At 39.9% G+C, this 15,681-nt stretch overlaps 3 protein-coding genes across 7 annotated transcripts; 2 read left to right on the top strand and 1 right to left on the bottom strand.

The window, feature by feature from the left end:
* The first annotated feature begins 46 nt into the window (after window positions 1–46).
* Window positions 47–3,623, top strand: apoob (apolipoprotein O, b). Of its 2 annotated transcripts, none has more exons than XM_077509673.1 (9): window positions 47–144; window positions 512–610; window positions 938–1,066; window positions 1,315–1,347; window positions 1,570–1,624; window positions 1,695–1,790; window positions 2,254–2,345; window positions 2,630–2,719; window positions 3,439–3,623. In XM_077509673.1, exons 1-9 carry the CDS (start codon window positions 61–63, stop codon window positions 3,454–3,456), a joined length of 696 nt encoding a protein of 231 aa, XP_077365799.1. In that variant the 5' UTR covers window positions 47–60; the 3' UTR covers window positions 3,457–3,623. The 2 variants fall into 2 exon arrangements, with proteins under 2 accessions (XP_077365799.1, XP_077365798.1); XM_077509672.1 differs by having other exon boundaries at window positions 48–144; window positions 2,806–3,623.
* Window positions 3,304–6,623, bottom strand: LOC144009789 (diamine acetyltransferase 1-like). Of its 2 annotated transcripts, XM_077509675.1 has the most exons (6): window positions 6,351–6,619; window positions 5,667–5,718; window positions 5,130–5,210; window positions 3,838–3,939; window positions 3,734–3,774; window positions 3,304–3,604 (listed from the first exon to the last, which is right to left on the bottom strand). In XM_077509675.1, exons 1-6 carry the CDS (start codon window positions 6,411–6,413, stop codon window positions 3,428–3,430), a joined length of 516 nt encoding a protein of 171 aa, XP_077365801.1. In that variant the 5' UTR covers window positions 6,414–6,619; the 3' UTR covers window positions 3,304–3,427. The 2 variants fall into 2 exon arrangements, with proteins under 2 accessions (XP_077365801.1, XP_077365800.1); XM_077509674.1 differs by having other exon boundaries at window positions 3,734–3,939; window positions 6,351–6,623.
* Window positions 6,624–8,020: 1,397 nt separating this feature from the next.
* acot9.1 (acyl-CoA thioesterase 9, tandem duplicate 1) lies at window positions 8,021–15,615 on the top strand. Of its 3 annotated transcripts, none has more exons than XM_077509669.1 (16): window positions 8,021–8,190; window positions 8,647–8,741; window positions 8,899–8,925; window positions 9,754–9,799; window positions 9,912–10,082; window positions 10,165–10,202; window positions 11,197–11,280; window positions 11,593–11,696; window positions 11,816–11,889; window positions 11,955–12,022; window positions 12,098–12,209; window positions 13,437–13,527; window positions 13,597–13,682; window positions 13,768–13,855; window positions 13,939–14,089; window positions 15,327–15,615. In XM_077509669.1, exons 1-16 carry the CDS (start codon window positions 8,177–8,179, stop codon window positions 15,383–15,385), a joined length of 1,308 nt encoding a protein of 435 aa, XP_077365795.1. In that variant the 5' UTR covers window positions 8,021–8,176; the 3' UTR covers window positions 15,386–15,615. The 3 variants fall into 3 exon arrangements, with proteins under 3 accessions (XP_077365795.1, XP_077365796.1, XP_077365797.1); XM_077509671.1 differs by lacking the exon at window positions 8,021–8,190 and adding an exon at window positions 8,324–8,387; XM_077509670.1 differs by lacking the exon at window positions 8,899–8,925.
* The last annotated feature ends 66 nt before the right edge of the window (window positions 15,616–15,681 follow it).

Here is a 15,681-nt window from a genome sequence, read left to right as displayed (position 1 = left end):
AGTAAAACTAAATAAGTAGTCTTTTTGCGGGAAATGTTTGTCAAAAAAAAAGAAAAGAAAATGGGACTGCGCATGCGTGTAACCTTTACGACTTGTCGTAGAAAGCGAAGGCGTTTGCGACGCGCAATGTCATTTGTGAAACTGGTAATTATATAAACTTTTGCGCGTTTCTTATTAAACGCGAAGCCTATTTAGCGTTGGCAGTATTTTTTTTTCTCTCTTGCATATGACAGCAGTAAGGTATTTAACCAGGAGTTGGAGGTTATGTTGCTCTACAAGCCAATTGCTAACATTAGCTAGTTGCTAACCCTTGACTCAGTTAATGCCGTTTATCGTGCGTATTAGTGGTAAGGTGCCTAAAGGTTGACGTCAATTCTATTGTGTTTGACGTATGTCCTTTTTAAATTAAACAAGTCTTCTTATGTGAAAAATATTTATTTTTTTGCCGCAGTTTTGACTTTTCTTTCAAACCTGATGTGGTGTATTTGTCGTGTTCTCGTTCGTCCTGCAGGTGTCGCTGTGCGCCACAGCTCCCGGGCTGCTGCTCCCGACTACTGCAGCCTGCGAGGCCGCAAAGAGAAGCGCGCAGCCGGCCATTAGCATCGACGAGGTGACCTACACCGCCCGAGACTGTGCAGGGGGCTACTAAACAAATACACAGCGGTGGGAAAAAGTTCTGTAGTGAAGCAGTGGCAGGCACTCTAAACGCACAACGATTTGGATACAAACAAGGCAATTTTCATAATATGCCAATTTTACAGTAAATAAAAAGTCTTTAGTATCATCAAGGCATTATACCTTGGATCAATTTGACCATGGAAAAATAGCACTTAAAACGTACAATTTATTCTGTTTTGGAATAAGGCTATAACAACAGAAATGTGGGAAAAATTGAAGCTTTTACATTTTAAGATGCACTTTTTTTTTTCTTCTCCAGCTGCCGTCTCTGTACAGCAGACCCCAGGAGGTGGAGCACCCCGTTGATCCAGTGGCGGTGGCGGGACAGTTGGAACAGAGCGTGGCATCTCTGAGGAAATGGGCAGAACCATACACAGATCAATGCCAGGTATTTTTTTTTCTGCTTGAGACGTTGTGTTACATCACTATTGTTGATTTCCTTTATGGAAAGCATGTGAGCATTTATTCCATATCCTTGATATGCAGCAGCTCTGGGTCTGTGGACTAGTACGCACTTTCTCCTCACTAGTAAGGCAATTTAATGCACCAAGGCTCAAGGATATGCAATAAATACTCAAAAGGCATTTAAAGAAATTACATCGAAGGTTTCATGAAGCAACCGTGTTGTGTTTTCAGAAAGCAGGAAGGACAGCGGCGGACAAAGTTGAGGTTAGTAAACTAACATGAGCCAATAACAAGGCAAATATAAACAAATAATTGACTAGTCACCATTCCCATCTGTAGACAACTTCTTGCTCTTCAATTAGCTAACATGCTTTTTGAATGTAGGATGAAAAGCACGCTAGACAACATGCTAGCTACACAAAGGAAGGCCTTAAATGGTACCCAGCTAAAATGCCCGGTCTCTAAAATACTTTGTACTCTTCACAGGAAGTGTACAAAATAGTGGAGCCCGCCGTCACCGCATCTACCACCGCAGTCGCAGGTGACTAGTTTCCGTCACGTTGATTGAAGTCCAAGAGAAACACTATAAAGTTTGCGGTGCCGTCTTTCAGACGTGTACCAGTTTTTCAGCGCTCCGCCCCCTGATCTGTACCCCAGCGTGGCTGTGGTGGGCTTCTCGGGCTTGCTGGGACTCTACTTGGCCAAAGGTGAACCCCTGCTACACACAAAAGACTTTGGAGATAAGAAATGAGTTTGACTCCTTTGTTACAGTAGTTTAAGATATCATAAAATATTTATTTTTAATAAAAATATTCCTCTTTAAAACACGGACATGGATAAGCAACTGTGCCAGCTTTCTGATTGGCTTTTCTTCAGCAAGCTTCCTGATTGGCTATTTTCCATTTCACATCACAATTATGTGTGTACTCGGCTTTAAACACTGCAGGATATAGTAAGTAAGTATAAAAAATATCAACAAAAGACTGTTAATATTTATGAGAGGGTTTTGTTTGTGTTACCAATGCTAACATGTTAAGTCGCAGTGCTATAAAAACTCATGGCCAAGTATGATAAGATAAGCTGTGTTTATGCTCTTATTTTGTCTGGAGGTTTTTCCAGGGGAATTTGAGCCGTTTCCCGAGTTAGACCCCTTGTTTGTCTCGTCTCCAGGGTCGAAGGTCAAGCGTGTGGCGTTTCCGTTGGGTCTCATGGCCCTGAGCGCCTCCATGTTCTACCCTCAGCAGGCCGCCTCGCTATTCAAGGTCTGCACATTTTCACTATCTCATGGTACTTGTTGATATCGTTTGTTTGGGTAATGGAGGCAGCGTCGTGCACTAGTGGTTGATATGTTTGGCTCGCAGTCCAGAGGTTCAGATGTGGGCTCAGGTCTGGCAAAACTAATAATTTGACTGCAAATTGTTCAAAAGTGTCAATATGAGTGTTTGTATGTTCCTTGACATTTTTGGCGGCCATTTTGTTGTCATTAGTAGTCCTCCCCCACAGGGCTAACAATGAGACTTTTTCACAAGTTTTTCCGTCACTCCAGGTGAGTCGGGACTCGGCGTATGTGTGGACTCAGCGCGGTCGCGTCGCCGTGGAGACGCTATGGAAAGAGGCGCCATTTAACAAACAGAAGGTGAGTCTTTAAGTGGGACTTGGCTCATAATTGGCACGTGTCAGTCTTGTTGACGTCCAAACTAAGAAAAAAAATTGTTTGTCAAGTCTGAAAAGACGGAGCGGCGGGAGAGCGGCGGCACGACCAGCTGAACCAAGAGAAGTCTCACACTTAATCACCATTAGTTCAAAATAATTTCATTTTAATTTTATTCAGTGTGCAGAGGTACACGTTGAGTGCTCACTGGGACCAATTATCTTGGAATAACTGATTGTGAAAGTGTCTCGAAATGTGACTGTGAAGACACAAATTATGATATGTTCACAATAGTACACAGCTGGCACCTATCAAATCATTTGTGTTTTTCAATAGGTCCAAGTTATGTCAACATCAGAATAAACTACACTGCTCAAATTTTATTTTTTCATTTAATGTAATAAATAAATGGTAAATCGGCCTGATGATTTGTTCCAAAGACTTTGAGACTAGACGAGATGCATGCACAAGTCGGCCGCCATCTTGGAGAGGTATTTAGTGACATTTTAAAACCAAATGGTTTCTAAAGAGTGTTGTTGTAAAAGTAAACAATGACTATTGACACAATGTGTTATCAGTGATTTTATTATTGCTTAGTGACTTAGCATCTACAATCTCAAGCTATCATTTCAAGAAATAAACTTCTTGTTTTCCCTTTTTAATAAGCAAGTGAAACCGCCTTCCCTTGCGCCATCACTCCTCAGTGGGCGTGGCCATCTTGACCAGGCTGCTCTTGTCAAAGCGGTAGAGCCGCCAGCCCTCCTCCTGAGAAAGGTCCTCGGCGCCGCGCCGCTTGTAGTACTGGATGGACACCTCGTTGTTCTCGGCCACCACGAACATCATACCTGTGCAGCGCGTCTTCACCGCCAGCTGCGAGGGGGGAGGGGACGTAAGTCACAAATTAACTGCATTTGAACCAAAGAACTACCTTCAAGTGACTTGAGGAGCTTTGTTTAGACAAAAAGGAGTGCTTTACCACCATCTTGTGGCATCACTTACGTCGCTGAGCCGCCGCAGGATCTCGGAGCCGATGCCGAGGCCTGGCGAGATAAACGACGCGTGAACATGAGCGAACGGCAGCGACGGCGGACGAGTCTTCCTACCTCGAAAGTCATCCATCACGTAGAACTCCTCCATGTAGAGCTGCTTGCCCACCCAGGGGTCATACGTGAAGTAGTACATGGCGAAGCCCACGACCTTGGAATCTGGAATTTCATTGTAGTTATTGAGTTAGTTTTCATGGTGGTTGTTAGTTTTATTTTACTAAAAAAAAAAAAAACATGCTTAGTTTGTTAATTTCAGTATTTTTTTCGTTTTTTTATTAAGGTGTGTTACTTTTATGCAATATTTAATGAACACCATAGTAAAATGAAAAATAACTAATTTCTTCCCTAGCGTAGCATTTCGGCTGAATTAAAAAGTAGACGAGACGAGCCAAAAGTCAAGCACGTAAAAATGTCGCCGAGGAGCGACGTCATCTGAAGGCGCTTTTCTATTGGCTGCTGCTAGATGACGTCACTTCGTCGCGACGCTTTCGAACGTCCTTATGCAAGTGAAATAAATGTACTTAAAATCACATACTCAAAGGTTCATGCATTACATTAATTACCAAAGACTAAAATGAAAGTTTTGCTATAATTTTAGTTTTGTAAACACAAAATGTAGTTTGTTTTATTTTAAAAAAAAAGCATTTATTTTATTCTATTAATGAAATTCTTTTTTGAATTTTTGTTTTTCATTAACTAAAATAACCTTGATTCACACACGTCTAAAAATTACTAGTTTACTCAAATTACTTTTAATGTTAATGCTATAATCTATATGAAGACACTGATCATTTAGGTTGTAAACTGATTATCAATAGCCATCATTTCTATACATCTCTACAAGCAATTACATTTTCAAACGGTCACTTGTACAAGTTTGTGAAATAAACCAATGTCCCATTTTCACAAACCAATAACTGAGCTACTTTGTAGATAAGGCCCGGGGGCTACTCATGTGATCTTAGGGGCGACTTGTTTGTTAACACCTGATACTTTTACTTTTTTTTTTTTTTTCCTCTCTCTCTCCCCCTCCGGGCAAAGGGTGTTGTGGTTCCTTTTTTTTTTTTTAAATCACTAATTAGAAAATGTCAGGGGAGAAAACAATCAGTTGCATTTAAAAAACTAGTTACATATTGTGCTTCACTAGTATCATATAAAATGTCAACTAGCACCGTTTTGCCTCCGTAACATTATCCTACCAGTGAGAACAAAGAGCTTACAAAGTACATGAACCTCAAGCCGGATATCAAGGAAACGTAATAAACGCTTGGCTCGCATTCCATTTGCGCTGCCCACACAAAGGGGAAGTAAAAGGAATTTATTTTCCATGACGCAACGACCTTGCTGACCTTGGCTGCCGTCCCCTCCTGGGATTTCGGCGATGATGCAGTGGTAGAACGGCGTCTCACCGAATCCATCCTCCAGGAGCTCTGCGACGACAAGCGTTCACTTTGTCAACACCTGAGACTTTGGGCTGTTTAACGCCACTCTCAGTTCAAGTTTACTTTCAGATGTCGTATATGCATGAACATAAAACCAATATTTGCCAATTCAAATTTACAAAAAGAGCTTTGTTCCTGGGAGTAATATTGACTAAAGCAAAAAAAAAAAAAAAAAAAAAGTAGTCTTAATAGGAAATGTAAATAGAGTTAGGAAAACACATTCCTGTTTCAAACATTAAATTGACCCTAACTTTCCAATTACCATGGAAATTGAATAATCCCATTTGGAATCATTTCCAAACTTCCTCTGAATTTACCATGGAAAATTACGAGATAAATTTTTCCAACCTTATTACAGTTACTGTATATATATCTATATATTTTTTAAAATCGTTATTTCGTAAATGGATTTGAATAATCCTTTTTGGCAGACGTAGTCTTCACCTTGTTCAGTCAGCGTCACCTGGTGTTCCATGTCTTCATACTTGGCAAGTTCCTTTAAACAAGAACAAGAAGACGTTTGTTCAATGTGCGTACACACAAACACACACACACGTACACAACAAATTAAACCTGACAAGCGTTTCATTGTGGCTGTTTTTTAAAACAATGGACACATTTAAAAAGACAAACAAAAAATATAAATATAGCCCGTAAATAAATACTATGGCAAAATTGATGACTGCATTTCTTTATTCACAGCTGATAACCAGTTAAAGCAAATAAATGGCTTTAATAGGTCACGTGATGCTTTGCAAATCGGTTGAGGGGGGTCCTAATTGACTGTGGGGCGAAACGTTGACCTTCGCCTGGATTTGGAAGAAATTCTCAGACTTTACAAGCAAGACCGGACACCAGCTGCTGTTACAAGGAAAGCGGACGTGAGTCATCGGGAGCGAACAAAGAATGACGACGGTGACGTCACACTCGGCTGTACTCGGTATTTTTATGGCTGTGACGTTAACATTTTTTTGGCTCCCGTTATGATGGGTCATTTTACGGTTTGGATTAAAAGCAGGTCGAGCCCAAGTGCTCGCGCGCGTGCGTGCGCATGTCTCATTTGACCTACTTCCAAGTGATGCGTTAGGGATTAAAAGCGAGCTATGAATAACTGCCGTGTATGTGTACCTTCACCAGTCGTAATATATCAGGCACGTCCTTTGGTTCAGCCTTTCGCAAATTATACTCCATTTTCTCCGTTTACTCTTTTTTCCTTTCGTACGAAGTCCTCTGTAAGTGAAGTGAAAGATTAGGAGCTTCTTCATTCGCTTCAGAGACGCTTTCCCCCCGAAGTCAGCCGCTGGTCCGGACGAGTTTGTCTGCGCAAGAACATTCAGCAAGCGAAACCCCAACCGGGTCGATGCCAACTATAGCTTGAGCCCCTTTGTTTACTTCCGTCTTTTATAGCTGCCTCGCTCTGCCTTGTGATTGGCCGTCGCGCGGACGGCTCGGATTCCGCAAATCACATTGGCCAGTTTTATCCAATCGGAATCGAGGCTATGTTCACTCGCCGGGTACTTTTCCTAATCGGCTCGAGTTCTTTTCTCAAAGTAGACCGTTTGGGAGTTAGCGCGTTCCATGTGTATGAATGTTAAAACAATCAAATAATAATAAACAAGATGGGGTATGTGAGTAAATACCCGTGTTCTAAATGCATCATACATTTTCATCATTACGCATGAATAAAATTTCGCCCACCCCATTGGTCATTTTTATCCAATTGGAAGCGAGCGTATATTCACGTGCCGGGTATTTTTCCTAATCAGCACGAATTCTTTTCTCAAATCCAAATAGTCGTTTCGGAATCACGTTGAGGGATCAGACTAACTTAGGAAATAGTCTAAAATGCTCATATGTTGTTTTCGATTTTTGCTCATTGGTTATATATTTTTTAGCTTTAAGGTGAAACATCTCAAACAAGAATAGTCCAGTGGCCTCGTTTCAACCTTTGCGGACTGGCAACCTGGCACGCTTATTATCGTCTTCCTGAATGAAAGTTCATACAGATAATACAATAAGTCTGAAAGGTTATCAGCTATACGGTTAATAAGTGATTGCATCATGCTTGTTAATAGTTTCCTTATTGACCATATGCATAACAAAGGTTCACCAAAGGTTGTTGATTAGGGCTCATTTGATTTCCCTTGCACCCTGTCCATAAAGGACAAGCACCAATTTATTCATCACTATATTAACAAAACAACTCAGTCTGTGTTTCACCTTTTATCATCCTCTTATCATTTTTTACAGAACAAAAAAATAAATAAATAGCGTAATTATATCATAAACTGATTTTTATTATAAGTACATAGTAGATAAGACAGGAAATTAAATTGTTTTAGGGCTTCTCTGGAGACAAAGCGGTCTGAAAGGCGTCATAAACAAAACGCAACATTGCTATTTATTTATTTATGTATTTATTTATTTATTTATTTATTTATTTATTTATTTATTTATTTATTTATTTATTTATGCAGACAAAAGAAATCAAAACAAGTAGTTCATTACTTTTAATAGAGCCATGGCTACAAATCAATGCATAAATTTAAAATAATAATAATCAATTTCTATGTATTTTAATGATCAAATTTGGTAAATTTAAGTTCTTAGGTATATTATCATTCCTTTTTTAATGTATGCTTTAAAAAAATTACAATATCGTGCAGGTGGATAAGTTGTGAAAGACGAATGGCGATGTAGCGGTTCGGATTCACTGTGCCTTTTTTGTAGCCTACTTTGTCTCCCTCTGCTGGACAACATTGGTACAACTCGACCAAAACTAATCCGTCCACATTTTAATGCGTCATCACCAAGTGGGCGTGGCTAATCCCCAACGCGGAAGTTCCAGTCTCCCTGGTTCTGTGGTCCTCATCGTTCTGGAGAACCGAGGAGGGCAAAAGTGATTCTTTTTTTTTCTTCTTGACATCTCGTCTGCGTTCATTCTTCTCGCCGCCATGTTCTCGAAGAGGTTTGTCTTACTATTTTCGTGCGTTGATGCCCAGTTAGCTTCGGAAGGTTGTTTTTGGCCCGGCGCCACCACAAGTGGAAAAAAAACACGAGTTAGTGACTTGAGGTTTGGTTTGGGCTTGGCTGGAGGGTGGAGGGCCACACTAATAAGTTGGTGAGGCAGGCAGGGTGTGTCTGCAACGGACAAACTCAGGAAAAGTACTGGGAATGACTTTTTGACGTCTACATGATTGTTAATGCAAATGAATACAAATCTGATGCATCACATCATCAAATAATTCATCGATTTACATAAGAACAGCTCTTTTAAAGAGGATTTTAATGATATAGGTGTAATTCTGTGATAAGTATTAAAGTTATGTGAAATTGCACTAAATAAATTGTCGTAACATCCATAATTGTTGTCCTATTTTCAAAAAGACTGCTAACAAAAAATATGAATCGTGTGTGTGTCCAGCTTGATATCATGCCTGCGACCTTCCGCCACCTTGACGAGCAGAAGACTTCTGTGCTCAGCGATGAAGAAGGGAAGAGCGCCCGACATGGCCGAAGGTGAGCCTCAAGCCTCTCCGTCGCCGCCCATCGTCTTCACCTTTGAACTCAAATTGTGATTCATATATAATAATTCATTTGACGATCTGACGTCACAGACATCGGCCTCAGCTCAGGAAGGCGTGCGTGTTATCTGACGTGTTTTGTTTCTCCGCAGGAAATCCTCTGTTGCACGTGTCAAACGGTGTGTTGGTAATCAAATGCACAATAATAATAACAATCATCACAATAACAACATTAGCAGTGCTAGGGCTGGGCGATAGTGAAGTATATTGTTGTTGAAACAGCCACATAGCTTAGCCTTTTAGTCCGCTAGCATAACGCTAACGCTAATTAGCATCCAAATGAGCATATCGCCCAGCTCTAATTAGTGCTAATTGCACGTTTCTCCTCTGCGGCATGCCTCCTGCTGCCTGTCTCACACGGACATGACTTCCTGTTCCTTCCACAGCGCGGCTAAGCACTTACTGCTGCACTGGGATTGGTCTCGCCTGTTCACTTTTGCCCGTATGTCGTTTCTCCTTGTAGTTTCTTTTCTCTCGCTATCGAGTCTTCACTGAGGAAACGAGAGGTTGCCATGTTCGATCTTTTCACTGGACGACATTGAAGGAGTTATCTGCTACAATGTAAAGTAGTCGGTGTACTAAAGATGCAGCCATTTTTATGTAACCGCTGGCAACAAAAGTGATTACACCCCTAAGTGAAAGTGTCCACATGAGACAGTTAAGAGTTGTAAAGAGTCGCATGACGCAAGGGAGTAAAACTGGCGAATTGGTTTCATTTTTCACATTTTCCCCGAGGGGTGGACTCACCTTTGTTGCCAGCAATGTAAACATTAATGGGAACAGTAAATGTACTCATTTTTTAATTTAAGCTGTACGTGAACTACTTTATGTTGAAGTAATTTCTTCAATAATTTCTTCAGTGGTCGCATGACAAGACAGAATAAAATGTGAAAGATGTATTTATTTTTGTGACATCATACATGAGTTGTGATTTGATTTTTTTGCAGTACGAAACAGACTAAGAGAAATCGTGGGAGCTTCTACGAACTGGAGGTACGCGATCAAACAGCTGGATGTTCATTTCACACAACTGTTGTTTTTCCAGCTCACTGGCGCCACCTTGTGGTACATAATTCTATACTGTACGTGTTCCGTTGGCGTGCAGCGACCATCAGCAGGCCATGTCGGAACGCGTGTCGCTGTCGTCCACGTTGGCCCGCTCGCAGAGCGAGCTCCCGGCCAAGAGCATGAAGGAGAGCTTCCTGGAGGTCCACCTTCCTCTGGGCTCCGAGCCGCAGCTGCGAGAGAAGTACCTCACCTTCCACAACACCGTCAGGTAGCGACACGACACCGCACGCTCGCGTCCACTGTGTCGCCAGATGTCAACACTTACGTTTTGTTTTGTTTTTTTTTGTCAGGTTTGGACGCATTCTGGAGGACTTGGATAGTTTGGCAGGTATCGGCTTGAATCATTTTGCATATGCCTGGTTCGTATATTTATCAAGTACTTACCTCATTCAAACCCAAAAACGTGAAAATACGTTTTTTAATACTTTGTCCTTCACTCCCATAAACGTATTTATACGGGGTTTTTTTTTTTTTTTATGCAAGGGCATAGAGAAAGCTTTGATGCAGCTTCTGATATGAAGCGGTGGCTTAAAGCAATTGTAGTTAAAACGGCCAGCAGGTGGCAGCAGAGTATAAGAGATCAGCCAGGACCATGTTGCAATCAGCTCTTTTTGTGAATGTGAATGAATATTGATGAAACTTATCTGTATTCTAATGCTAATTGCTGCAAAATGTATTTTCCTAAATCCTTAATCTTTAATTTGATAAATTCAATATTTTTATAGCAATAAAACACAATATTCTGTGGGCCTTGCAAAACCAGTCAAAATCCAGTAAAACAGCCGGGAGCGATGGGGGTTGCTTCAGTGAAATGGCTGGGAGTGAATGAGTTAATATACTTTTAAAAAGTATAATTGAAGTGCTTGTATTCAGAGTGTTTTTGTAATCATTCCACAAATTTACACCAGTAACACAGACACGTTTGCTTTATATTAGTTTATTGTTAACATTAACCCTATTTAAATATATATAAAAAAGTGTTTTAAATTGACATTGCAAATAAAAGTTAAAAACTGTATCTAAATGAAAAAAAAAACATTTTTTTTTTTAAAAACACTACTCAGGCAGTGATTCTTCTAAACACCACTAGAGAGAGCCCAACACTTTGAGAACCACCAATGTAGGCCTACTAAACCAGTATTGTACATTTACTTTCAAAGTAATCTGGTTTGTAGTATTTGCGGTAGATATTTTTTTCAATATATTTTGTCGTTTTTGTTATTTATTACCTTTTCGGTGAAGCGTGTTATTTTGTTTTTTAAGTATGACGAAATAAAATATTGCTAGAGTGACAGATGATGATATTGTTGTCTCTTCTTCAGTGCTAATTTCTTACTCGCACACTTACAATCCCGCCCTGAAGAGGTCGCCATTGTCTATTGTCACCGCCCTGGTGGACAAAATAGGTAAGACGCACACGTCGAATCACAACTAGAAAACTGTCTGAGCATTTTTTGGTCCTCACTGATAACATCATAAACATCCATCCATCCATTTTCTTAACCGCTTGCTCCTCACAAGGGTCGTGGGTGGTGCTGGAGCCTATCCCAGCTGGCTTCGGGCAGTAGGCGTGGTCATCATAAACATGACATTATAAAATTCAGTTCTACTACTAGTTCTTAGTAATGTTAGTGGGCTACTACTAGTGCGCTGAATTGTCAGCACAAAATGACCATCTTTGTTGTCACGGTAACGGAAGGCCGCTGCTGTTTGTGCAGACATGAGGCAGCACGTGATCTATCCCGACTGCGACATCAAGTTCACAGGTCACGTGACCTGGGTGGGCCGGACCTCCATCGAAGCTAAGATGCACATGACACAGGTGTGCAGTTTAATTCGTTCACTGCCATTGACGGATATAGACGTCAAATGTACATTTCAACTTGGCTGGCAGCAGTTAAATGACGAATTAAATCTTTTGTGTCTTATTTGATGTTTCAGTATCACAATGGCGCGTATTCGCCTGTTCTGGATGCCACGTTTGTGATGGTGGCCCGCGATCCGGAGAACAAGAGGTGGGATAACTGAAACCGTCAGGACGTCCATAGAACCACGCTGACTTTCGTTGTCTTGTTTCCAGAGCGGCTTTTGTCAATCCTCTGCGTCCAGAAGGTCCAGAAGAGGAGGAAATCTTCAAGGAGGGAGAAAGTAGGAGACGTTGCACAAGACCCTCGTCGTTGACATATGACCTTCATCGTGTGTGTTGGTGCGCTCGTTTCCTAGCTAATAGGTCCCGTCGGGTGGAGCTGAGCACCGCCTCCCTCCTGAAGGTGGCGCCCACTGCCGAGGAGAGGAAGATCGTTCACGGCCTTTTCCTGAACACGCTGGACACCAAGTAAGAGGACGCCATGTTCATTCATGTGTTTTTATTTCAGCGTGACCTGTAAAACTAAAATTGTGTTTATTGCAATATTGATGAATTTATTGTTTGGATTTGTTAAAAAAAAATACATTGGGAAGGAGGGGTGTCAAAATTAGTGCGTTAATTTTGAGTTAATTTTTTGGGAAAGCCTGTACTGGGGGAATTCCAGTCACAACGCAGCAGACATACACATCAAAATTTTGCACTCATAAACTAATACATTTCCCAGAGGGAGCCATCCCAAAGATATCAATAAAGTCAAGTCTAAGTCTAATAATAATTCATAAATTTGAGGAGACTGGGGTCATGTTGTATTTAGCAATTTTAAAAACGTGCAGACATTCACAAGTTGCTTCACGTTAAAGATTAGATAGCTCTTAATATGGAAAGTAAAATGCACTGAGCTGTCACGAATGTCTTACAAATGCAGTTATGCCATCTCGTGGCAGAAAAATGAGCCCAAGACAAATCACTATCACACTTGTTTTTTTTACAGTACAATACATCTTTTTCATTTTAACTCCATTTTATGAACTATTACTGTATCAATCACTAAAAGATGCAGCCCTATTTCTATTAACATCTTTCCCCTTTTATTTTAAGAGTATGAAAAATTAGAAAGTTATTGTACATTTTATTGTACATTTAGAACAGATGTAAAATTTTCGATTAATAGTGACAGTTTACTATTGAAGTCAACTGTAATGATAGGGACAATTTTAATCTAATTTGGTTAATAGTAAAGAGATTCATTCTGATTTTTTGTTTGTTTTAAGTCTGCCATGATGCTTGAAGTCCTATTTACAAAAAGTTATTAAAGATTAGATAGCTCATAATATGGAAAGAAACATGCACTGAGCTGTCACCAATGTCTTACAAATACAATCATGCCATCTAGTGGCCGAAAAATGACATTGACACAAATCAATATCACCCTCGTTTTTTTACAGTTACAGTACATTTACGAATGATTATGAAATTACTGTATCAATGATGAAAAGGTGCAGCCATATTTCTATTAGTTATGTTAAGAGTATGAAAACTTGTAAATTTCATTGTACACTTAGAACAGATACAAAATTTGTGATTAATTACGATGAAAGTTTATAATCGCCTGACAACCTTAAAAAAATAATCACAAATGAAATCACAAAAGTTAGCTTGGACATGTGTCGTTGATTTCTTGCGTTTTTCGTGAAGGACGGTGAGCTTCCGCGGTCGAGTTTTGCCTCCCAACTCGGTCTGGATGGAAGACGCCAAACTGAAAGGATTGGAGATCTGCCACCCGCAGGTAAAAAAAAAAAAAAACACCTGGGAAACTTTTCATTCAAATGTGACACATTGACCGTGTATATGTCAGGAGAGGAACATCTTCAACAGGATTTTCGGAGGCTTCCTGATGAGGAAAGCGTACGAGCTGGGCTGGGCCAACGCCTGCTCCTTCGGGTTGGTGCAACATCCAAATCAAACAAACACGCATTGCCACCCAGACTAACAAGCTAGTGGGCGGTCCTCGCTCGCTCTCCAACAGGGGCTGTCGACCCAGCCTGGTTGCCGTGGACGACATCCTTTTCCAGAAGCCGGTAGAGATCGGATCCTTGCTGCTGCTCTCGTCGCAGGTCGGTAAAATCCGCATTTTGGCGAGCGTCGCGCCCCGACAACGCCGGCTGACGCCGTCCGTCCATCCGTCTGTCCGTTCAAGGTGTGCTACACGGAGGGCAAGCACATCCAGGTCAGAGTTCACAGCGAGGTCTTTGACCCGCTCACGCGCCAGCACAACACCACCAACGTCTTCCACTTCACCTTCGCGTCCGACCGCGACGTCCCCAACATCGTGCCGCGGACGTACGGAGGTGAGCGCAAAAAAAAAAAAAAAGTGGATTTTATTTTAGGAGTTTTTTTTTTTTTTTCATCACTTGACCATAAGAGGGTGCTAGTTTAATGTGTTGAAGCATTACATCAGTTTTGCATAAAAAAAAAAAAAAAAAGTTCATTTATAAATTTGTTATATATTTATTTATATTTTTACTATTTATTTATATTTATTTACTTATTTTATGCATTTTTCACTAGCCCACGACATATGCTGAAAATAGCATTTGACACAGTTAAAGTGAATAAATAAATAATAATATAATATATATAATATATGATATAGAAAAAAATATATATAATATCTAATTATAAATGTTTAGAGATGGTCGAAGTCAAAGGGAAGGTGTTGGAAAAAAAATAGGTGCATGCCACTTTTGCAAATAAATTGTTTATATATACTTTAGCATTTTTTTTTTTTAGATATGCAAAAACACAAATATATTTTTTTCTACAATTTTTTTTTTTTTTTTTTTTTTTAGGACTTAACACAATTTCTCTTCATAACATTACGTGGCCCTTGCGTCCTGTTATAATATGAATAATGTTATGAAGAGAAATTGTGTTTAGTCCTATAAAAATTGTAGAAAAAATATATTTGTGTTTTTACATATCGATAAAAATGCTAAAGTATATAAAAAATGAATGTGCAAAAGTGGCACCTATTTTTTTCAACACCCTCCCTTTGACTTTGACCATCTCCAAGCATTTATTTATTTTAATTGTGTCAAATGCTATTTTTAGTATATGTCGTGGGCCAGTGAAAAATGCATGAAAAAAATATATATATAAAAAAATGAATGAATTAATTAAAAATGCAAAACTGGTGTAATGCTTTAACACATTAAACTAGCACCCTCTTATGGTGGAAAGTTGACCCTCAAATAAAAAAAAAAAAAAGTTTGGACACCCCTGCATTACACCAACTGGAAAAGTCATAACATAATTTGGTGCAAAAATTGTTTGGTCAACTTATCCAACTTTTTTCCCCCACAGTCACTGCCAACCCGATAAAAATTGATATTTGACGTCTATATCCGTCAGTGGCAGTGAATGAGTCATACAATGAACTTGAAATTAGATTGTAATTGGCATTCTGAAAAATATTACATATAAAGTAGATGAACTTTTCAACTTTTGTCATTTATTGAGTTGCACCTGTACACTTACATACTTTAGCTCCGCCCCTTCACGATGCGTGTGTTGTTTGTCCCACAGAGTCCATGTTGTATCTGGATGGGAAACGTCACTTCAACCAAACCGTGGAGTCAAATTGACGGCGGCGTGGCGTTTTGTGATGTTTACAAGTCATGTTTGACATCTACGTTATGTTACATCTTTTTCATACGCCTCAAAAATATACTTTATCATATCCTGGGTGACTTTATGCACTGGTTGAATGCATCTTATATGTAATATTTAGACTTCATTTTGTTACTCTACTCACATGCTTCACTTTGCCGGCGGCATTTTTTTTTTGCAATAAATGGATTTTTATTTATATGGATTTCTGCCCAAGTGTGAAATTTGTTTTCAGCGTACAAAAGCCACAAAAACATTGTAGTAATATTTC

The sequence above is a fragment of the Festucalex cinctus genome, chromosome 20 (genome assembly GCF_051991245.1).
Source record: "Festucalex cinctus isolate MCC-2025b chromosome 20, RoL_Fcin_1.0, whole genome shotgun sequence".
Taxonomy (NCBI): domain Eukaryota; kingdom Metazoa; phylum Chordata; class Actinopteri; order Syngnathiformes; family Syngnathidae; genus Festucalex; species Festucalex cinctus.
This window is presented reverse-complemented; position numbering and strand designations above follow the sequence as displayed.